This window comes from Notolabrus celidotus, chromosome 12, assembly GCF_009762535.1.
Source record: "Notolabrus celidotus isolate fNotCel1 chromosome 12, fNotCel1.pri, whole genome shotgun sequence".
In the NCBI taxonomy this organism is placed as follows: Eukaryota; Metazoa; Chordata; class Actinopteri; order Labriformes; family Labridae; genus Notolabrus; species Notolabrus celidotus.
In genome coordinates, this window is record NC_048283.1 from 25,300,512 (window position 1) to 25,324,157 (window position 23,646).

The 23,646-nt window shown below is 41.3% G+C and overlaps 2 protein-coding genes across 2 annotated transcripts in view; one reads left to right on the forward strand and one right to left on the reverse strand.

The window, feature by feature from the left end:
* stt3b (STT3 oligosaccharyltransferase complex catalytic subunit B) overlaps positions 1-15,508 on the forward strand; it is a 72,706-nt gene extending 57,198 nt beyond the window's left edge. Inside the window, exons 9-16 of the mRNA XM_034696885.1 lie at positions 1,361-1,515; positions 5,236-5,447; positions 7,294-7,481; positions 8,234-8,405; positions 10,866-11,039; positions 11,245-11,358; positions 11,472-11,681; positions 12,537-15,508. Of these exons, the coding sequence (XP_034552776.1) occupies positions 1,361-1,515; positions 5,236-5,447; positions 7,294-7,481; positions 8,234-8,405; positions 10,866-11,039; positions 11,245-11,358; positions 11,472-11,681; positions 12,537-12,617 (1,306 nt within the window). The 3' untranslated portion in view covers positions 12,618-15,508. The remainder of the gene's footprint in view (positions 1-1,360; positions 1,516-5,235; positions 5,448-7,293; positions 7,482-8,233; positions 8,406-10,865; positions 11,040-11,244; positions 11,359-11,471; positions 11,682-12,536) is intronic.
* Positions 15,509-17,256: 1,748 nt separating this feature from the next.
* On the reverse strand, positions 17,257-22,403 carry kiaa1143 (KIAA1143 ortholog). Its single transcript, XM_034697695.1, has 3 exons — positions 22,170-22,403; positions 20,897-21,047; positions 17,257-19,799 (listed from the first exon to the last, which is right to left on the reverse strand). Exons 1-3 carry the CDS (start codon positions 22,281-22,283, stop codon positions 19,543-19,545), a joined length of 522 nt encoding a protein of 173 aa, XP_034553586.1. The 5' UTR covers positions 22,284-22,403; the 3' UTR covers positions 17,257-19,542.
* Positions 22,404-23,646: the final 1,243 nt, after the last annotated feature.

Genomic DNA, 23,646 nt, shown 5'->3' on the forward strand with positions numbered 1-23,646 from the left:
AGAATTTGACAATTATAACAATAAAGATAATGAAAAATTAGAAAGTAATGTGTTTTTTGTACTAAAAAATACTTTAAAATAAAAATTAATATAGTAAAGTCAAAAAAATCAATAAGTGATATAAAGCAAAAATAAATATCAGTTAAAGTTAAAAAGATCAGATAAATACAAGAAATGAATAGATAGTTTAATAAATAAAGAAATGTTGAAATAATTATTAAAATAAGGAAGAGCTGATCAGGATTTGACAAATAATAAGAATAAATATAATAAAAAATGAGGAATTAATTACATATTTTACTCAAAAGTTCAAAACAGAATTTAAAAAGTAAGAAGGAAATTAAAAAAAAAAAAATTCCAGCCATCATTCCTGCAACTCAGGATCAACACGACTTTCCTTGAAGTAGGTAAGGAGCTCAACTTTGACTCTCAGGTGATTCAGTCGGGATTAAGGGATTACAAGGAGTCCTAACAGCATCCAAGCATCAGATAATTGTCATTAAATAATGTTGCATTATGTCCCAACTGACTCTCGCTGTCCACCCTGCATCAGTCAAATCCACACTCTTCTTACCTTATGTAAACAAACCACTGTCACGTCAGCGATGGAGGAGTATTTTCAAAAAGCACAGAGCACTTCAATCACAGATATTGTTAATGCTCCTCTATCTAGAGTCATAACGGCAGTTGGCTTCGTCCTCTCAAATTGGACACATGAAAGCTAACTTTGCCTCTGGTGCTCACTCACATCGCATGCTGTGTGCACTCAGTGTTAAAGTTCAGAGTTCAAGCTGTCAGTGACTTCACATTTGATCCCTCCTTGTTAAGATGCAACTCTGGGTAACTGAGACAACCAAGCTCCAGCTCTGCCTCTGCACGGCTGCAAAGAAGGTTTTTATCGCCAGCTAGCCGGTCACTCTTACCCATCATAAAACCCTTGACAGATAGCGCTCCCTCCTCCCCTCCCAGATCTGGTCTTACAGGGAACTGCCAGCCTGCAGAATCGTCTGTAAAACTCAGTGTTTATGTGTTTGTGCACGCGTCTGAGTATTTGAAGAAAAGTGAAGTTTTGCTGCAGTGCAGTTGAGTAATGAGGTCATCCTGGACCAAGTATTACTGAAGTCAGCCAAACTACTCATTTGCCTCGTCATTTAAGTCATAATATCATCTCACGGCTTCACGGTTCATGAGAGTAGTGTGTTTTAAAATGAGTCAAGTAGAAAGAAAAGAAAAGAAAAGAAAGGATGTATTCTGCTTCTTGATCTCAAAGAGCAGACTCATTCAAGACTGAAAATACATTTATGCAGATCTCTCTGTCTCTCTTTGACTTACACTTCTCCTCTCTCTTGGTCTTCCACAGCTACGCTAAGATCCACATTCCCATTATAGCCTCCGTGTCCGAGCACCAGCCCACCACCTGGGTGTCCTTCTTCTTCGACCTTCACATCCTTGTCTGCACCTTCCCTGCAGGCCTCTGGTTCTGCATCAAGAACATCAACGATGAACGCGTCTTTGGTAAGAACCACGAATGCTAGGGCCCCAGACAAAGGTCAGGAAACTCTTCCTTTTGGAAGAGCAGAAAATAAGCTTTGCAGTTATTGAAAAGGCCACAGTAGCGAAGTCCAAGGCTTTTATAATCATACCTTTATTACTAATTGAATAACATTTAAAGGACGTACACGGCAGGATTAGGGAAAGAGACACAACAGATCACATGATGTCTTATTTAAACTGGGTTTTGTGAGTTATTAATGCTCTGCCTCTCATTCAAATCATGCTATTTTTATGCAGCTCCATTTGAATAAACAAAAAAGCAATGCACTTTAATCATCTTATACTGTTAATCAACACAAGAGCATCCACTGTGTAAAGATGTATCTCAGCTTGTAAGTTTGCAAAGCTTTACGTACAAACTTGCATGCACACGTGTTTGCACATGGATTACTTTTCTGACACATGGCATAACTTAATGCTGATTTATGTTGCTTCATCTCTCTGCAGTCAGGAAAAGTCTTCCTGTTTCATCAAAGAGGAATTAAATGGGAAAAAGAGATATTATAGGGATAAATAAAACGATTATTTAAGCAACTGATTCATGCTTTGGGATCTTCAAAGAAATGTGTAGCTTTGTTCTTAGAACCATTAGCAGCAGAATCAGATTTCTGAGCTTTAAAGAATAGTCAGAGGAGATATTGCAAATTATATGACTTTTTATTTTTGGAAGGTGAGTTCCAGGAAAAGTCACCTTCCTGATGTGTAAAAGTTAGCACACAGGCTAATATGTATCTATAAAAAAGACTGATGTTGCTGTCATGACATGATGAGCCTCGGAAGCTGCATTTAAGTCATGGTCATGAAGAATTCCACATGTGGAGATTCAAATCCTTTTTACATTTTGGTAATGCTGTTGTCAAATTTTACATAGTATGGAAAAACAACATGTTGAAGAGAAGAGGAGAAAACAAAGAGAGAACCCGATTCAGGTGCTTAAGTTTGCAAAATGGAAACCTGTTTTTATACAGCCGTCCAGAGCAGCTATGTAGACATGATCAAAGTATCTCTAAAGCGCTACAAATTTAATTGGCTCTTAGTTTATATGTTTTTGATCCACTGGAGAGAGCAGCATCATCCTGGACTGATAAATAAGTCCGCCCTCGATCTCTAGCCCCCCTATAACTGCACACATATACAGACACCCATATAGACATGAATCAATAAAACCTTGTTTACCATTTCAACCAGAAGCGACCTTTGAAATGTGCTACTATATATCTTCCAAATAAGGCTTGACTCAACTCAGTATAATGTCTGTTCAATGTAATTTGGCTGCTCAGTTACAAAATGTTCAAGTTATCCAGTGTGACCCAACTAAATGAAGAGTTTAGGATTCATTTGAGAGAGACATATGTCCTCAGATCACAACACGATAAAATCTGATGAAATTCTTACATGAAACAAAAAACAGCATGTTGCAGCAGCTCGTCTCCGCCCCTCCTGATACCCTGTGTTTATAAGAGAGAAGCTGCAGAGTATCACTGACGATGTAACGTTTCCCTGTTTTTATTTACTGACTATGTTTATTTTGAAGAGGAGGAAACCTCGAGCGTTGAACATCGAAGGGTCATTTTGATACTTCACGGCCCTGACAGGCTGTTACTGTTGCATCACTCTGTGTACAGTGATGCAACCAAAACACAAGTGCAGATATATGACTGACAAATCCAGACTGACTTGTTGACTCGAAGGGGGGCAGAGAGTTGCTTTCAGATGATTACATTAGTCTTGAAAGTGTCGCCTCCTTTAGTGAATCTACATCCTGCTCTGGTTCTGAGTCAAGTTTCCAAAACAGATCAATGAAATGATCGCTCTAAACGTTGCTTACTTCAGAAACAAGTGATTTATTTCTCTTTTATTCTCCTTTTTATTTTTCTATCTGCCGAAATGAATATCTTACCATCTGATTGATGTAATTTAAGCTGCAAATTTTTAAACAACGACCAGAAAGGGAAACTCGACTTTGTTATGAGCCTGCTGCAAACTGTCTGTGCTGCATTTATGGGGTCCCCCTTCATCAATGTCCCACATCCTGCTGTAACAGTCGACTTGACCTGTTTTTTTAGGCCGCTAAGGCGGTTCTTCCGGAAAGTATTAAACATACACACTTTTGAACCACACCAAGCTGACACAAAACAGCTGAAATAATGCTTACCTTTTTCCTTTCCGACACTTAACCAATACTTAAAGAGGATACCACACTTAAATGATACCTAAAACCACTGGTCAGGTAGCTGCAAACACTCCAACCAAAACATTTAAACTAAACATTTATAGATTCAAAGTAAACTTAAATTCCCATCCTAATGAAATATATGTTAAACAAAACAACAATTCACTTATCACATTCTTTTAAGTCTGTTTAAAGTTTGTTTCGGGTGCGTCCTCCGTGAATCCACAACCAAAAAATCCCTTAGTTCATCACGAAAAAAACACAGAAGTCATCCAAAGGAAAATGTGATCGATGGCGTCTAATATACCAGGAAAACACAGCAGCTTAGATCTCACCAAAAACACAGCTGGCGAGAAAATCCCAGTCAAAGCTCCCCGTCTTTGTTTGATGTGTCCAGGAGCCTGACGTCGCCGCGTGAGGTCATCCAAGTTTGGCAAAAGTATAATCACAGTTCCGTTCAATGCTTTCATGAATATTACTTTTATAAAGACTTCAACCTTAAACAGTCTGTGTACATGCAGACGCTGCAGTCTGCCCTGGCTACTAGCTTTTCACTTTACCGCAGCGTCCTCTGTTACTCCCTTTCCTTTACCTCACATCCCCCTCATATCATCTCACTCTTACACAAAATAATAATATTAAACGCCACATCTTCACTTACCTCCCCTAGACAGTGGAACCTTTACATACCCAGCATTAAACACAAATCATCACATTCTGTTTCTTTTTGATTTGACTGATATAAATGCACTTTGTTTCCTGCTTGTATTGCTATGTTCAACACATCGCATCATGTGGCCTGGTCACACTGTAACAAGGATGTAAGCCAGCCTGCGTGGCCAATAATGGAGGAGCACTTTTACTGCAGCAAGACATTCCCTCTTCATTTGATTTGCATGTTTTTATCAAAGTAAATGTGGATTTTTTTAACATTGCGTATTCTCAGAGACATACTTAAGACTTACATTCATTCAAAAACTTGTTCTTCTTTTACTTTCCTTCAGCAAACATTTAAATCACTTTCTTTCTCTTCTTCATCTTGAGTAAGAAATGCTTACTTTACCTCGTCTCTCCTCTTCCTTTGCATCTCTTGTGCACTCCCTTTCTCTCCTCCATTTTATCTCCGTCAGACTTGTTGTTCGTCTCGTACCTGTTGCCTCCTCCTCACTTCAGCGAGACTCTTTGATCTCAGCTGAAAACGCTCAATTAATGCAGCCACACATGCACAGAGAGGAAATCACTTTGGTTTACGTTTAAATATGTGATGTCTCGTTCCCTCTGCTGCTCTAGTTCCACCTGTGAGTGTGTGAGGAAGAAATGCATGACACAGAGGAGAGAGGAAGAGCTGCTTTAATACAACTTGACAGCTTAAAGTCATTTTAATAGATTAAGTTACTTTGTTCTGTATGATTAAGTTAAACTTATCAGGCTGTGTTAGCATCCTGCCCCTCTAACTCTCCCTCTCCCTCTCCCTCTCCCTCTCTCTCTCTTTCTCTTTCTCTCATCAGTGGCCTTGTATGCCATCAGCGCTGTGTACTTTGCCGGTGTAATGGTGCGTTTGATGCTGACTTTGACCCCGGTGGTGTGCATGTTGTCGGCGGTGGCCTTCTCCAGCGTCTTTGAACACTACCTTGGAGACGACCTGAAGAGGCAGAGCCCGCCTGCAGAGGACAGCAGCGACGAGGATGACAGGAAGAACGCCGGAAACCTTTACGACAAGGTAAGCGGTCTAACGTGGGTTATGAGTTACTTTGTCACCCTTGTTATGTATGCTGAATCATTTTTAACCTTTATTGTGTAGTGTAGATGTATTAATTACTCTTTTATGAAAACATTTCAAGAAATAAATTATCCATAAAGGTTTAAGTTATGTATTGTCTTTCTGACCTTCTGGCTGTGGGTCATGGTGATGGGTCACCATTCTGATTGGTCAAAACCCCTTGACGATGGTTATTAACTTTCACTAACATGAGCAACCCCAGAGACAAACTGATCACACGTCATGTCAAATCAATCCACGGAAAAGAGTTGTGGCACATTTCGCTTCTGCTTGTTGACACCATACCTTCAGGTGAATTCAGATAAGACTGAAGTTCTTATCTCCTGACCGTGTTGTTCCAGAGCTGAAGGGAAGCCTTGGGTTATTTTTCCCTCTGCTGTTAAACCTGCCCTATGCAATCGAGGGCCAGGGTCTGAGCCTGGACCAGCATGTGAATAGTTTGCACTCATATCCTCATATCTTTGCACTGGCTTCCAGTTAAATGTAGGATCCAGTTTAAAACTCTTGTTGTTCGGTACAGAGCGCTCTATGGTCAGGCTCCAGCCTATATTAGGGAGCTGCTGAAGCCTTATAATTCCAGTAGGACTCTGAGGACTCTATTGGTTGTGCCTCATACCAGGTTAAAAACTTAAGGAGACTGTGCTTACCAGGTTGTTGGTCCTAAACCCTACAAGAGTCTCCCTCTGGAACTGAGAACTGTGGACACTGTTGAGAGGTTCAAAAAGCAGTTGAAGACCCATCTGTTTAGACTTGCTTTTGTTTAATCTGTCTGTTTTTATATAATGTTTTTGTATTTAATTGCAATCTCTGTTTTGCCTTTTAATGTTTTTCTTTTTTTGTTATTGTTGTAAAGCACCTTGTGACCTCTGATCTTGAGAGGTGCTCTATAAATAAATCTAACTTACTTACTGACTTACTTACATAGACCGTGAGGTGAGGTTTCTACAAAGAAACTTAAACCATGAGCGGTGGTGATGATAGCAGCAGGGTTCAAAGTTGTGACATTAGTTTATTTTTAAAGGTGTGTGAACCACAGAGCTCAGAGCAGAAGGAGAGCTGAATGAGGACAGTTTCATGTTAAATCCACCGCAACAGGCAGATAAGAATAATCTTTAAATTAATAACGTATTTGTAATTATAAGTTAGTAGCCAGGTAATTATTGGGATAATGTATGGTTAGCTGGTTTCTATTTCCCGTAACCACCTGCTAGCTATACATTACCCCTTACTTTAATGTGCTTTAGCCGCTTTTATCAGCCACCTCTCTTCCCTCTTGTTATTTTAGCCGTTCAAACACACCTCCCTCGTCTCTTAACACACACAGTGGTCTCTTTAACAACCTTCATCAGCAGTACTTTTAATAGAGCAGCCTAAATAGCCCAGCAACAACAACACACCTGTGTAAAAGTAAAGGCGTCTTGAGGTAAAAGATGTAATGTAAATGTGTTGGATGAAACTAAAGATCTGTGCCCTCATTACTCGCCGGCTTCTTCATCCCCGGAGAAACAAAGGAGCAGTGATAGCCGATGTTTCTGCCATCCTTTTGTTGCTCTTTTCCTAAATCGATACAGCGGGAATAATGCATTACAAACCCATCACAGGGCTCCTTAAAGGCCGCCATAAAACAGCTACAACAGTTAATTGTCTGTCTGGGTATTCTCTCAGTGGGGGCAATTAAGAGTCTTCCAGTATATTATCAGCTCATTTTACAGCACTCTTGTCTTGTTAGGGTTTCAGTAACCTTTACAAACTGTGTCCCGTGGCGGTGTGTCCTCTCCCCCTGCAGGCCGGGAAGGTACGGAAACACGTGTCGGAGCAGGAGAAAGCAGAGGAGGGTCTGGGTCCTAACATCAAGTCCATTGTCACCATGCTAATGTTGATGCTGCTCATGATGTTCGCCGTGCACTGCACATGGGTCACCAGCAACGCCTACTCCAGCCCCAGCGTGGTGCTGGCATCGTACAACCATGACGGGTGAGGAGAACGTGTGAACGCAGATGACAACTATGCCTTATGACCATTGTCCTTATGCATGGCTGTGCATGCAGGTGGGGGGTATCTTAAAAGTAGAGAGGGTGTCGGCCTCCCGTACCCTGACTGGTAGATAATTCCAAAGGAGAGGGTCCTGATAACTAAAGGTTCTACCTCCCATACTACGTTACAACCCCATCCTTTTGTAAATGCATTCCCTAAGATGTGACCTCTCCGGATTTAATGACGACCTTCTCATGGCACAATTTTAAAAGCTTGTAGAGGTGCTGATGTGATGATGTAGCACGTTTCTTTTTACTGTTTCGATTCCTCACGTGGCTCTGAATACTGAGTCGAAGGTAATAAATAATTCAAACTGCAGAATCAAAGATGAGAAAGAAAAAGGTGTAAACACTAAAAACAGAACACAATAGATATAAAGCTGAGGACCTGTGTTGTAATGCTGCTTGTAAAAACTGTTGATCTGTGTAATTAATTTAGATGAATGAACCACAAGCCATGTCATTTTTAGATTGTTTTTTAATCACCTGATGAGTCGGATGTAAACTAATGTTTGTGCAGAAAGCAAACACTGCTGGCACATCTTCAAACCTGAGCTGAAGGTTCAAACTCGGCCCGACATTCAGTCCTAAAAACACCAGGTTACTCTGAACATTTGAAGCTCTTCGTCACACAGACAGGAGCTGAACAAACTCACAGACTAACCCTCTTTATGCCTCGCCTCCCTCCACTAGATCTCGTAACATCCTGGACGACTTCAGAGAGGCCTACTATTGGCTGAGGCAGAACACAGACGAGCATGCCAGGGTGATGTCCTGGTGGGACTACGGCTACCAGATAGCGGGGATGGCGAACAGAACAACGCTGGTGGACAATAACACGTGGAACAATAGTCATATAGCGCTGGTGAGAGCTGCTGCACCTCAAACACGCAGATCTAACATCAACCTCAGCAGGACGTCCAGAGTTTCTTTTTTCCGCGAGGAAGAAATCCATTACATTTTTGTGGCCACAATTTGATAACATTCTCATCAATGTCTTTTCTGAAACTTTGTCACCTTTAGCCGGGCTGTGACGCTCTGTCCTAAAAGCTTTAAGAGTCTTCAGCTATCATAAGATCGCAGGACAAAAACTAGCTGAACAAGTTATAATAATAATAATAATAATAATAATAATAATAATAATAATAATATTTGTACTTATATAGCACCAAAACAAATGTTTACAAAGTGCTTTGACAAACAAAGCATGGTTCGAATAACGAAGTAAACCTTTTGATGGACAGAGAGCAGGAATTTTAACAATGCAAAACAGAATTTAACGCAAGAGGTTAAAAAGAATACACGTAAGTTAAACAGAATGAAGTGGTGTGACAATGGACCAATATATCATTGTTTAAGAGGTTTTTCAAAAAAAAAAAAAAAAAAAAAATTGGCTAAGTAAATAAAAGCATTAAAAGGACAATAAAATAAGAGGTTTTCAGAATGAGAGGACGACATCACATCATGAAAATTAGAAAAAGTGAAAAGAATAAATTAGGAACATTAAAATAATAAAAAGAAAAAAAAAATAGAAATAAATGAAAACAGTAAATAACCAAATATTAGAAGTAAATTTAAAACAATTAAGTAGTTGGATAAAAATAAAATAGAAATAGAAGTGAAAGAGGTTAGAGGGATGAAGTCACATAAAAGCAAGTCTGTAAAAATGGGTTTTAAGAGGAGATTTAAAAGATGTCACTGACTCTGCGTGCCTTATCTCCTCGGGGAGGTTGTTCCAAAGTTGAGGGGCTCTGATGGAGAAAGCCCGATCCCCTTTACATTTGACCCTCGACTTTGGAAGACCATAAATGCCCCACCTGAGGATCTAAGGCCGCGAGATGGCTCGTAATTTGTTAGCATTTCTGCAATGTAGTTCGGGGGCAAGACCCAGGCGAACTTTAAAAGTGGTTCGTAAAATCTTAGAATCTATTCTAAAACGCAGATGGAGCCAGAGGAGAGAAGAGAGGAAAGGAGTGATGTGATGTCGTCTGTTAAAACCAGTTAGAAGCCAAGCTTTGTACGTTGTTTGCACGTCTCATCTGGCATCAAACCGAAAGAAGCATCCATTCAGACTTCTTACAAATCTGCATTGTGAGGATTTGCGAGTCACATCACGGTCATTATTAGGAGTCCTACTGCAGCAGTAAGTCAGGTATCAGCTGACATGTCACCTACAGGATGCAGTCAAACGTCCAAAGCTGAAAACTGTATGTTCCCTTCTGAGACGTCCTGCTACCGAGCTGGCATGGCGCTTGCTGTTGTGCCGCTGTAACGCTCACAGCGTATTAATGTTGGCACCGGTCGGCCTTGAGCGGCACAAAGTGGCAGCAAAGCCAAGCCAGAAGCATTCCCTGGAAAAGGTGATAAAACTAACCATGCTTTGTAAAACCTGCAGGTGATGTAATGAGCTCTGACTCTCGGGCACTCGTATATGAAAGAGTGATGGTACAAGTAAAGCTGTGATCATAAACAGGAGTATCTAAAAGTGTTTGTTTTGGGTGTTAACACATCTAAATATTAACCTTCCTTTACCTTTGTTTTTGCAAAGTGGAATATCCATCTGCTGAGCTGAGCTGCTATACGTTCCTCCTTTTTCCTACTCTTGCAGCTAACTGTGTCTGACTTCTGCTGCTTTTAGAGGTTTTCTACTAAAAACAGCTTCCTGCTGTGCACCCACACACTGAAGACACTGAAGTTGTTGACAAAAACGCAGAGACTCACTTTAACGCCTCAGAAAGCAGACGGGAGCGACACTTGTGATCTGAACACCCAGGAGGCGCGTTGATACCGGGAGTAAACAGCCGCACAGACTCAGGGAGTAAACATCTGTGGGTTCAGACCTACATGTTTACATCAAAGCTTTGTTTTCACTTCTTCATTCAATACATTGATATTTTTAAGATTCCACAAAAGAAAAATGGAGAGCTAAAATCTCTCCTAGTTACTGTCAAATGTAATCACCCTCTTTCTTTCCCTTTTCTCTATGGTTACATGATTTTATCAGCTTCCACTCTGTGCTGCTCAGTGTTTCCTTTATCTCTAGCACCTCCAAGTGGACACTACGCTGCACTGCCAGTGATCTCTCAGCCATGATAGTGGACATTAATAAAAACAAAACCTTTTCTTCCTTTGATGCATTCATATTTTATACTTGAAGTCCTTTCCTTGTGATGTCTCAGAGGTTCTCTTTTCTCCGGCTGAGTAACCAAACTCATCTCTCTCGTGTAAAGTTAGTGAACTGCCCCTTTAATCCTCCAGTTTCAAACACTTCCATTACATGAGCATGGATTTTTAACCTGTGATGTGCATCCTTGTGTTCCTCCAGGTGGGCAAAGCCATGTCCTCCAATGAGAGTGCAGCCTATGACATCATGAGGTCCCTGGATGTCGACTACGTCCTCATCATCTTCGGAGGCGTGATCGGATACTCCGGCGACGACATCAACAAGTTTCTGTGGATGGTGCGCATCGCAGAGGGAGAGCACCCGAGGGACATCAGGGTGAGAAAGACATCACACAAACAGACTCTGCTGGGGGACGTGATGGGGGCTGCAAAGTGGACTTTACATGAATGTTTGATGCTCTCCCTGAGGGGAATCAATCTTCTGTCAGTGTGTGTGCTTTAAGATGTTTCCCTGCAAAACAAATGGAACCATAGATCACAGAAAACTCACTTCTTCCTCCCTCTATCTGTCTCCGTCCCAGGAAAGTGACTACTTCACCCCGCAGGGAGAGTTCAGAGTGGACAAAGCCGGCTCCCCCACCCTCCTCAACTGCCTTATGTACAAAATGTCTTACTACCGCTTTGGAGAAATGCAGGTGAGTCCTCCTTCATCAAGGTTCACAGTGAATACGGAGCTCTCTATGATCACTTGTTAAAAACGTGTAAGATCGAGACATAAACTGCTCCTGCTCTTTTCACCTTTGCGCAGTTGGACTTCCGGACGCCACCCGGCTTCGACCGGACACGCAACGCTGAGATCGGGAACAAGGACATAAAGCTGAGGCACCTGGAGGAGGCCTTCACCTCAGAGCACTGGCTGGTCAGGATCTATAAGGTGAAGAAGCTGGAGAACAGAGACCGGGTAGAGCACAAGATGAGGAGCACCGACACCACCAAGCAAAAGTACACCTCCAAAAAGGTAAGCAGGGATCCTCTGAGGACTCCTGAAGGTCACTGAGCCGAGGTGGAGCTCTTTCCTTAGTATGTCATACGAGGTCAAGCTGATACTTTGAAACACATTCCCATGAACTGAACAGGAATAAAGAGTGTGAAATATGTCCCGGCACTGGATGGCAAATGATTCTCATTTATTTGGTGCATGTTTGATTAAAGTAAACTTCTATATGATGAAATAAAAATGTCAGTTAACCTATGTTAAGAAGGGACTTCACGGTACCTAAGAGACCATCGAAAATCATGCCAAACACAAGTCAGGTGATCAGAGTTCAAACAAAGCACAGTTTACAGAGAAAACAGACAAACTGAAGATGTTAGAGAGTTGAAATTTGGATGATTATAAACGAGGAGATGAAGAATGCCTTCTTTTGAACCACAGAGTTCGCTCCCTGTCTTTGACCTCTTACTCGATGTTCTTACATCTCTTGCGTCCGTATAAGAATAGAATATATCTTTATTGTCTTTGTACAATAGAATTGAAGTGTAACCCATTTATCAGTGTATAAGATGCATACAAAGAGAGGTAGTAAAGAATAAAAATAATGAAAGCAGGAGACAAACAAATAATAAATAAAAACAACATTCAAATTATTTCACGGTCCCCAATTTCAAATTTCTATTTCTATTTGAATGATTTCAGACCCTGAGTTGAGCAGATCGTTGCACGTCTTAATCCAAGAGGAAATAACTTCATGTCTTGAAATGACTCTCAAACTCAAAGTCTAATTCTGATCTTAATGAAAACTTTTGGTCCAAGTTGTTGGACCAAGCATGACTGTATTTTTACCCCTCTTTGTTTTCCATCTTGTCTCTGCAGACCGCCAAGAGGAAGCGTGGATACATCAAGAACAAGCTGTCCCTGAGAAAGGGCAAGAAACTGAGCAAGAAGTCTTTATAGAGCGTCCGGCACCAACAGAGGCACACTGTGGACGGGAGGGAGAGAAAAACATAAAACTTTCAACAAAAACAAGCAGCAACAGAAAATCCACCAATCAAGATGAAGAACAAGAACACCTGAGTTCTCCAGCCCTGTCTCCCTGCCAGCCTCACCTGGAGGTCCAGGCTGGACATGTTTCCATCAACCAGGAGAACCTCCTCTGACCTTTGACCATAAGCCGGGTCGAACGGGAGACGTTGGCTCGTCCGAGATCCTCCCACACTGGTTTTAATCTGAGGAACTGTGACCTTTGACCCGCTTTTCTTTTTGTACTTGAATGTGATAGGAGACGAAGAGAGCGAGAGAGATTAGCTGTCCTTAATACAGGGGCTCAGCGGGGGACAGTTAACGCATCGTTCAGAGAGAGGAACAGATGTTTGGGGGGCTTGTTCTACCTTGTTCCTAAACTCAGCCCGGACACCCTTAAAGAGCAGAGTCAGGGTGAGTGACGGTGTTTCCCCTTCACTTCTTGATCAGTCATGAATGTAACGGGAAAGCAGGCGACCTATTTCTCTGTTACATCGTACCTGTCCACTACCCTGCTTCTTTACTGACGCTGAGATTGAAAGTCTGGATGTTGAAGCAGTCTGTTTTTATTTCTTTCATTTTTTCGACTTCCCCCCAAGAGAAACACCTCTCACTGCATCTCTGCCAGGACATATCAGCGAAAACTAAACTGCACGGGTGGCTTGAAGGATAACTCAGAGCGGTTAGCTTGGTGTTTTTATCGTTGCTTCTCTGAAATAATCAAACATCACTCACTAAGGTGGTAAATTAACTCAATTAGAAAGAAAGTAGAGACAAGAAACACGACTCAGCAGCATTTAAAAAACACTTGTAGAAGAAAAGTAAACATTGATCCCAGTTAGCTAACTTCATGCTGCTGAAGACTTCTGATACTTCTTCTCCCCACAGTAGAGTAACACCTCACGCCTGAACCACACGTAAAAACTCAGGACTCACACCAGAGACGGCTCTTTATGATCTTCATCAACAAAACATTAAACCACATCTAAGATCTTTATCTAACCCTCGCACGATCACAGTGAGGTTCTAACACTGAAAGCATCTGTCACCCAAGGGTCTGGACTCCATGAGGGAGGTTGTGAGATGCCTTCCAAAAATGAATACACGTTCTGAATTATTTAAAATAGCATACTCTATCAATTATTATAAAAACATGTCGCTAAATCGGAGATAAAACCACGCATTTTGATAAATGTAATCAATCTACTTCTTTCCTTTGTGTCACATGACCCCTGAGGGACTTATGTTGCAGCATAAAGCAGCACAGAGAACACATCAGACCTGCTTCATGAAGCAAGCTAGGCTTCAGGCCAGGATAAAACTCGGATACCACCTTTGTGCTCATTAAATATCGCAAATCAACTCAAATCCAGTAAAATGTGCAGGTTTTTGAATCGGCTTATGGCTGTAACATTGAACCACATCAGGACGATGGGGATCTCCGGTCTTTGGTACCGTTATTTTGGGGTGGTGGGAACCCCGACGTAACAGACTCCTGACAGAAGACACAGTCTGATGATTCAGTCCCTCCATGATGATTTTTGCACTTTCAGACTTGTCATCTCAATAATGCGATGGAGTGAGAACAGTGTGCCGTCTTCTCGACTCTGCAGAGTGTCTTCTGTGGATTATTATTTAATAAATAAAGACGGTAATCCTTCAAAAACAAACGCACATGCAGAGAAAAAGAAACATCACATTATTCGGACCCAAGACCCAAGTCTAACCAACCAGAGTTATCCTTTAAGCCGTGTGAGTTCTTCTTATCTCTTATATTAATTTATTATTGATCAGCACTGAACTCAGAGTAGAGCCAGCCTATAAGGGGGGGGAGGGGGGGGCATCTGTTGCAGCGCAGTGGTCTTTACATATCTCTGCAGGGGAAGCCAGGCCGTGACTTCAGGTCTGCATTCATCACTCAATGATTATTAACGAATGAATGTGTCGATCACTCAGCCTGTAACACTTCAGAGAACAGGACGTGTGCCCGTGTGTGAGCCAGCTGCATGTGAGGTGGATGTGTGTCGCTTTTTAATAATCACTCTGGCTGCAGGACGAACCGAATCCTGGATGAGATTGTTAGAGAAATCACTTGGGAGTCACTTCTACTTGAGATTAAAGAGGCCTGAGTAGTTTCCCTTCAGTGTGATTATCAGAGAGTCATTTGAAGTTAATTTAGTCGTATCAAACACGTTCAGCTTCGTCATTCAGGAGGAACAGCGTCGGTCCGAAGCGTGTGTGTTGAGGTCAGTTAAGTCAGTGTGTCCACCTGCTTCTCTTTCTGTTCCTCTGCTCTGTGAAGAGACTGTTCCTCCTGCACAGGTACAACAGCATCACACACACTCTGCTTCAAACACCCGCTCCCTCATGGGTTTAGGGTAATGTTCTGACTTTGAGACGTTTCACAGCCAAGCATCCACCTGATTATTCTCTTTTAAATCTACAACGTGATTCAGAAACTAATCATCTCCCTCTGTGAACAAATTCTTCTTCTTTAATCAAACCCACTTCACTCTTGACTCTTAAAGATATTCACAGAAACAGGTTCTTCCTACGTAAGCATTTCTGTCCAAGGAACACCGACTTCATCAGATCCAGGCCTTAACACAGACCGGTCTATACCCGATACTTCTCCAGAGTTTGAAGAGTGTATTTATTACATGGACGATGGAGGCTGCAGTGACTCGTGCTAACGTAGCGTCCTATCACAAAAATGCAAGGATTTTATTTGCTTTTGATTTTCAAGGTTTCTTCCATCAATTGTAATGATCTGGATGCAGGTGTGAGAATGAAACATGCCTTTTTGAATAAAGAGGTTGAAATAACTCTGTTTGATGTCTCTTTATGCACCATGTCTGTTCCTGACTGTAACATCATCTGCACCTCACAAAGGCCAAATCACAACAAACGTCCAAACAGAACATAGAGTACGGTCTAGACCTGCTCTATAATTAATAAAGACCCACCATCAAGACAGGATAAGATCCAGTCCCATTTTACAGACAGGACTCAGTCTGATCTCATCTTACTCCACCATGGGAGACAGACCTTTCATTCCATCCATGGAGTTCTGGGTCTACCCCTGGGCCTTCTCCCAGTTGGACGTGCCCGGAACACCTCTAAATGGAGCGGTCCGGGAGGCAATCTTATCAGATTCCCGAACAACTTCAGCTGACTCCTTTCAACACAAAGGAGCAGCAACTCTACACCTAGCTCCCTCGGGATGTCTGAGCTCCTGACCCTCTCAAGCTGAGCCCAGGCACCCTTCAGAGGAAACTCATTTCAGCCGCATGTATCCGAGATCTTATCCTTCAGGGCAAGACCCACAGCTCATGACCATAGGTGAGGGTTGGAATGTAGACCAACATTTCATTATAAAATTTGAATATCACTGTCACATGATGAGATTGAAAGGCTGAGTTTTTTAAACTTGTAAATAAAATAAAAAATGACTTTGAGAGACTCAACTTCTGTCTCCTTCTAAAGGAACCAGTACCTGTAAACCTCCCTGATTAATGTCGTCTATCTTGGTTATACCAGTGAGTAAATGCACATTTTCTTTGGTCTATTCAACCCGGGTTGTTTCTGCTAAACAGACACTGAATTTGCAGATGCCAGTGTCCTTGAATGCATCAACTAAGGCTGAACATTGTTCGTGTACTGTACTTCTGTTGCTGTAGCTCTGAGCCGGGATGTAACAGTACTCACCATCCCAAGAGATCAGCAGTCATCAGAAAGTGAAGTGTGATCTAGGGATGTAACGATACACTCACGATACGATTCACTTTTTTCAAGAAAACTGGATTGAACTCAAAATTTAAATAACTATTTTATTTCAATCCTCAGATATGGACAGTTGCAATATACGGTATATATTTCTTCTCATATTTCTTTGTAAACAAAGTAATTATTTTTCATTTTTAAGGTCTGTTGTAACTCAAATAAAACCACTACACGCTTGTTTTCAGCACCTTGCAAAAAAAAAACTAAAATACCTTTTTGGAAAATTTCAGAACAATTATAAAGAAATGGAAAGTGAACGATTCCCAAATGCAAGTATTAAATATTAAAACAAGGTAAATCTCTTTAAATAAACGAAAGTGCAGCTTATGCTCCTGGCTTGGAATTTTCTTCAGGACTATCAAGGAAAGACAAAATGCTGCCGTACCTCAGACTTGAAACACAAAGGTGCATCCTGAACTGCTCGGTCTTCACCTGCTGCTGCCATGTCTGTTCTGTTCAACTCAGCGAGTGACGAGAGAGCAGCGCAAGAGACTTAAGGCTGATGTATACTTCTGCGTCTCCCCTGCTCATCCTATGATGCTGAACAAGCGGAGTGAAATGCAGATAGCGCCTTCTACTGTTTATATAATAATATCGCAATACAAATTTAGTTGAATCGATTTTAATCCACACTTGTCGATAAAGTGATCAAAACTAAGCATTCACGGTCACAACTCTGACAGAAGAGAGAAGACACCTGTGCAGCAGCACAGACTGATGTGACGGTCCAGGTGTTTGAAGAAGAAGAAGCTAACACACACGCAGAGAAACAAACCCTTTAACGATGCCAGATGTTGAACAGTTAAATTTAATGTTTTATATTTAAAATGTCACAGCCACAAACACTCTAAAAATACACAAAATAAAAAAATCACGTTTTAAAAATCATACAACAGCATTATCAAGAATGCATTGTTCTACAGAAATGTACAGCTCCTTTGCCGAAGCTAGAATATATTCATACATCCAACACTTCATTGAATGTATTCAAAATTCTACGAGAAGCACCTCCACGTTACGAACAAACACGAGTACAGCTCTGATGACTCTACGGGGAACTCTACATGATCAGGAGATGATGATGATTCAAACTGAAGGGAAGAAGATAACACGCATCTTAACATGTCTGAGCGGTGTGACGACATCCTGTGGGACCTGCAGCTTTGTCATGGAGATATTGCTTTATTGTTTCCTGAAATGGAAGGCACAGAAACTCAGGAGGACCAGTCATTTGGAGATTTGAACTTGAAGATGTTTCATGAACACACGGGCAAAAGAAAAGAGAGTAAATGTCTCATAACTGTAAAAATGTGCTGAACTTGTTCTGACTACCCTGGTGTTGAGTTGTCTGCGTAGATAATAATCCAGAACTAGTTTTTTGACCTGGTGTTGCCTGGTTTTCATGTGTCAGATTAAGTTGCATAGTTTGCTCAGAGTTATTAAACCTTCACCGAAAGATTTAAAAGCACCATAGGAGTTCAGCTCGGGTCTCGTATCTGTTCGTCTTTGCAGAACTCTCAAAAAACGTGGATCCATTAATCACTTCTGAAAAAGGAAACAGACAGAGTGTTCACAAAAGCTTTTCACGTAGGTGTCAGTTCAGTACACGTCTACATGAAAACAAAGTAAAGCTTACGGACGGCTCAATATTTCAAGATATGAAGTCTTTACAAACTCTCTGTCTGCAGAGACTGTAAGTTAGGTTGAGCCAGGTGAACAAGGTGAATATTGTTCTCCATTTTCAGCACAAATGAGTTCACATTAGGACATATTGAACCTAAAAACCTTGCTGTAGGAGCATTCATTAGCACTTTGGATATTTGAGACACTCTTTAGAAGGGATGTAGAAATTATCAATCCATGAAGCTTTAAAAATTAACTGCAGATATGAACATTTCTACCAGTATGTACACCTGTAAATATTTGTCACAGGGGACAGTTAACTCTCATTTTTATGCAACATCCATTAGCGTTCTGTGTTGTCCCTTTATTTTTGACCTCATGAATAGAAATATCGTGATAACAGACGTGATCAAGATAGTTAAAGGTAAGTTTCCACGATGCAGAGACACCTGTACGGTCTCTGCATGCGGGCGTCTAGACCGAGGATTATTCGTCAGAGAAGAATCACGACTTTACGTAGCTCTGAAAGAAATCAAAACACTTAATTCGTGTGATCCTGTGTGGACGAAGGATGCAGCGTTTGAACGTCACGTCATCCTCGCTAGTTGACACCAAACTTACTAGTTGGTTAAACGAGTCATGACTCTCTGATCTCGTAGCGCGGCACACTTTTGATTTAGAAAATGCAGATCAAGTTGTATAAAAGTTGTGTCTGGTTAACTGGTAACAGACACAGGCATGCAGACGTTAACCTGCAGAGGGGTCTGGACGCTGGTGGTGCTCGCCCTGCTAACGTGTCCTCACTCTAAAAAGATGCAGACTCTGTGATCCCATATTTAGCCGTGTTACATGAATTGTGCTTGATTTAAACGTCTTTTTCTGGAGGGTTCTCTGACCTTTTGACTTGTAGCTAGTCTGAATTTAAATTTCCTTTCAATGACTGACAATTTACACACTGAAGAACATCCCTAGAAGCGCAGTATTGGTCAGAACATGATTATTTTCCTCGGCCTGTTCAGCCTTCGTTGTTTCTGCAAAGCAAACTATGGATCTGAGGATCTCTGAGTGTCCTTGAATGAACCGTCTGGAGCTGAAAGTAGTTCCTGAACTCCTGAACAAACATTATGGGAGTCTAGAAAATGAAGATATATAAACATCTGATGGATTTCCTATTCAGCCAGTCCAGACTTCTGTACAGGCTGATCTTTACAGCAGAATCAAAATGAAACACTCATCAGTAATATAAGGAACACGCTGTTTGTAGTCGATGGGCGAAGACATGCAAACGTACTGAAAGTCAACTACTGGATGGAGGCGCTGCGTCATGAGATGAACTCAAATAATGTGTTTAACATGTGGGCTATGATGTCATGGTTTACTGTCAACGTTCAAACATCTTTGATTCCTCTCAGTGGCAGAGGTGAATGACAGTCTTACGTTTCTTCAGTAACATTCAGTCGTCCTCCTCTTCCTCGTCTCCTCCGAACGACAGCAGACTGTTGTTTTTCACTTTCTTTCCAGACTTTGCCTCCTTCTTCTCCCCCACCTCCTCCTCCTTTTCTTTCTCCTTCTCCTTCTCTTTCTCTTTCTCTCCTCCCTCACTCTTCTTCTTTTTGCTGGAGCTGGCGGTGATGCCCTGGAATTTGTCTGAGGAGGAGCGCTTCGCTGGTTTCTTGAAGAGGATTTTGCCATCAGGAGGCGGCTCGTCGTCTGCGGACGAATGTGAGAATCATTGAGACGCTGCTTTCTGTGCAACACTTAAGTATGCATTTTATATCATGTGCATTTTCTCTTTACTGTTGTCCATGCCGCAGCTTCTCTTAAGACGTACACCCACAATCAGTCATGACTTTTCATCATAAGTTTCTAACCCATCACTGCTCCCTGTATGCTCGAGTTGGCTGGTCTGCATTGTCTACCCGTAGACTACATCACTGGCATGTCTTTGGTTATAAGACAATCCTTAACTTGCTTCCCTCGTATTAATGCAATTTGATTCATTTAAAAAACACTGGAAGCTACAGTCTCCGCTCTGTGACCCAGTCAGAAAACGTGTCTTTGCTTTCGGTCCCCAGAGTGCGTCTTGAAATGTGTAAAAAGAGTTTTAGATCCACTGCTCCTGTAGCCTGGAACCTGCTGCAGGAGAGTTTGGGTTTGAGGGAGCTTATCTCTTTAAATGTGTTTAAAAGCAGACTGAAGGCATTTGAGGAAGATGCATCAGCTTGTACATGCTTTAACTGATGATGACTTTTGCTCTGAAATTGATGATGTGTTGTCATCTTTTAGAATTCTGTGTTGTTTGTCTGTAACTTTGTTGGAACGTGCTGCTGCTGATCTTGGCCAGGACACACTTGTAAAAGAGATTCTTAATCTCGATGTGGTTTTCCTGGTTAAATAAATTTGAATAAATAAATAATTAAATTAAATCAAACTTTGATTGTCTTAATTTTACTTTTGTCACAAATTCAAACATAATTCAAAGAAACATTGTTGACCGAGCGTTGTGAGAAATCTGGGCTGTGATGAAACGAAGAGGGGTCAAAGTCTACTGTTGTTACTCCATGAAGTGTCAGATTAATTCTAACATGCAACATTATGTTTGCAACAGCTTTCAACATGCACGTTACACATCTGCAGCTTCAACGAGGGTACTGACAGCATGCATGCTTGAATCCTGCAAAGGGAACTGGACGTAAAAGGACATCCTGATCCTTTTGGCATGCAGCGTCTGATGCACATGTATGCACAACCTATATCATTTTCACAGGAATGTGTCATTGGATTCATAAAAACAGCCTCAGTCTCACCTTTCTCTGTGCCTTCGCCCCCACGCATATCGTCCTTGATCTTCTTCACCTCATCTGCCGTCAGGTCTCCACCTTTCAGGACCACAACCTGAGGTAGCTCGTCCTCTTTATCACTCCCGCTGTCGTCATCCAGTGTCGGCATCTCCTGACGCTGAGGTTTGACACACAGATGGTTATTTTAACCCTTCTGCTACTTATACCTTATTTTTGATTAAAGCACACTCCAACAATCATTCAACCAAAGCTGCACTTATGTTTTCAAAAATGTTCCTCCTTTAACAGGCAGAAACCTCCAGACTCATGTTAGACAGACATCTATGGAGACGGTGTTGGAGAGAGAGAGATGATAGTATGTGTGGTTGCTTTCTCGGTTTCTTCGATTTCGTTTCATCCACTTGTACGTGGCGACTCAGAATCCCACACAGGTCTCTGTCGGATTGTGATGTGGTTGCCCTCTGACATCAGTCTGAGTATCTGTACCTGCTGAGCTTCAGAGCTGGGCACACGTCTGTCCTTTTAAACTTCGTCCAAAAAGTTACTAACCATAGACCTTTCTGGAGTCCCTGAGCTCCCTTGTCTCGTAGGTTCCTCTGGATCTCTGCTGCTGTGGACGTGCCAGACTCCAGCTGCTACAACCACTACTATCCATCTCACCACTATCATCTCTCTCTCTCTTCATCTCCCTCTATCCCTCTCTCCAACACGGTCTCAGCAGATGTGTGTCTAACATGAGTCTGGTCCTGCTGGAGGTTTCTGCCTGTTAAAGGAAGTTTGTCCTTGCCACTGTAACTTGCTAAATGCTGCAAAGTGCTCTGCTCATGGTGGATTAAGATGAGATCAGACTGAGTCCTTTCTGTAAAATGGGACTGGATCTTATCCTGTCTTGATGTTGGGTCTTTGTTAATAATAGAACACAGAGTATGGTTTCAATTCTCTACATTTATTTTTGCATGTTTATTTGTTTTTAATTAGGGGGATTTGGGACCATGATGCAAAGAGACACAGCTCTTCTAAAACAGTAGTTTTTATTGTGCTTGGTGAGCATCAATGGGGAGAATATTCATGAGCATGCATTGTAGTGGGATTTGAATAAATGGACACAGAGGTTATTCTTTGTTATCATGGATACATGTCCTTACATCAGCTCACTGTCTCTACTTTCTGAATAAAGCATTAAATCCGGTGATTCGATCACTAATCTGAATATTTGAGTTCTACAGCTCTGAGCTGAACGCTAACACTTAGCCACACTAGCTCATTCTCTCATACCAACCTTAGTGTCAACATTCGGCCCTTCTTTGTACCCGACGTCGTTTTTAAACTTCTTCAGGAAAGAAGGCTCCGCTGGTTTCACCCATGACACTCCGCTCGCCTTGTTTTTGTTCATCTCCACAGATATCAGGGAACAAACCTTTGAATGAGAGGCCTACAGCGATGTTTCTACTAGGAACCAAAACACAGAGCACGTCATTAAGATGTGCCGCTTCGAGTCACGTGATTCCTGGAGCTGCTGTGATTGGTGGACGTCAAACACGTAAACGGAAGAGGATTTAGTTTTCAAAATAAAACTTACGAGCTATTTTGCAAGTTTTATTAAAGCATTTTGTACACATTTTTTTTAAATGGCAATATATAGAACATTTGACAAACAACAAAAATAACTCCCTGTGTTAAGAAGGGATTAGATAGCAATGTGATTTTCAAAATCATTCAATCTGTTGATGTTGTTTTTTAGAAGCAAATAAATTCGGTTGTATTGACTAATTATATATATAAATTATATTGAATTATAAAACATGAAATTTTAGTGTAATTGATTAAAATATGTATTATTATAATGTTAGTATTTTATTTATTTATTTATTTATTTTTTACTCCAATTTTGGAATAACCAAGCGACAACCTCCGGTCTAAAAATATGAGGCCAATGCGGAAGTGCTAAAAACTGCAGTTCATGGAGGATCTGCTTGAGGCTGGCTCCGGAAGTACCGGAAGTCACATACAAATCAATTAAAAAAAGCTGATCTTTACAGCAGAAATAAACATGTTTACAGCCTGGTACAAAAGACGAGTGTAGTCTGGATAGCTCATGTCTCAATGGGCACACACTGTACAGGGTGAATTTTTTTTCTAAAGCTGCAATTTCGAAGATATTGAGACTACGAGTCTTCCAATGAGAGGCACAGCTGACTTGATTGACAGGCGGGAACACTGTAGCTGTGTGCTAGGAGGCTCAAAGCCCGCCTCTTTACGTCACAATTGCTCGACAGCAGCAATATGGCTGACACCTCAAAACAGCGCTTCAGAAACAGATGGGTGACATCACGAATACTACGTCCATATTTTATACAGTCTATGGGAATAACCAAACTGTTCATGCCAATAAAGAAATCTCAGAATCAGAATCAGAATCAGAATCAGCTTTATTGGCCAGGAATGCTTGATCACACAAGGAATCTGACTTTGGTAAACTGTGCTCTCTTCTGAACTGAACTGAAATGAATAATAAAATCTACAAAATTGATGTGTTGATGTATAGTACTATGATAGTGATAAACTCAATGAGTCAGAGCCCAGAATAAATGATCTTCCATCCATTTAAGTTTAATTGGCAACCATCAAAATTGCTAGAAGCATCCATTTGCAAATCTAGATTATTTTGGGTGTAGTTTATTGGCTTAACAGATGTATGATGTATACAGGCTGTTTCATGATTCTATAAATCTCAATCTATTATCTTTTTATTATTT

What these genes read in the sequence shown, in the direction of transcription:
- kiaa1143 (XM_034697695.1), bottom strand. Translation starts at nt 22,283, where the DNA reads ATGAACAAAAACAAGGCGAGCGGAGTGTCATGGGTGAAACCAGCGGAG. An exon ending in GGCCGAATGTTGACACTAAG is followed by an intron (nt 21,048 to 22,169) that starts GTTGGTATGAGA and finishes GTCAAACCTCAG; the next exon opens with CGTCAGGAGATGCCGACACT. An exon ending in GGGCGAAGGCACAGAGAAAG is followed by an intron (nt 19,800 to 20,896) that starts GTGAGACTGAGG and finishes ATTCGTCCGCAG; the next exon opens with ACGACGAGCCGCCTCCTGAT.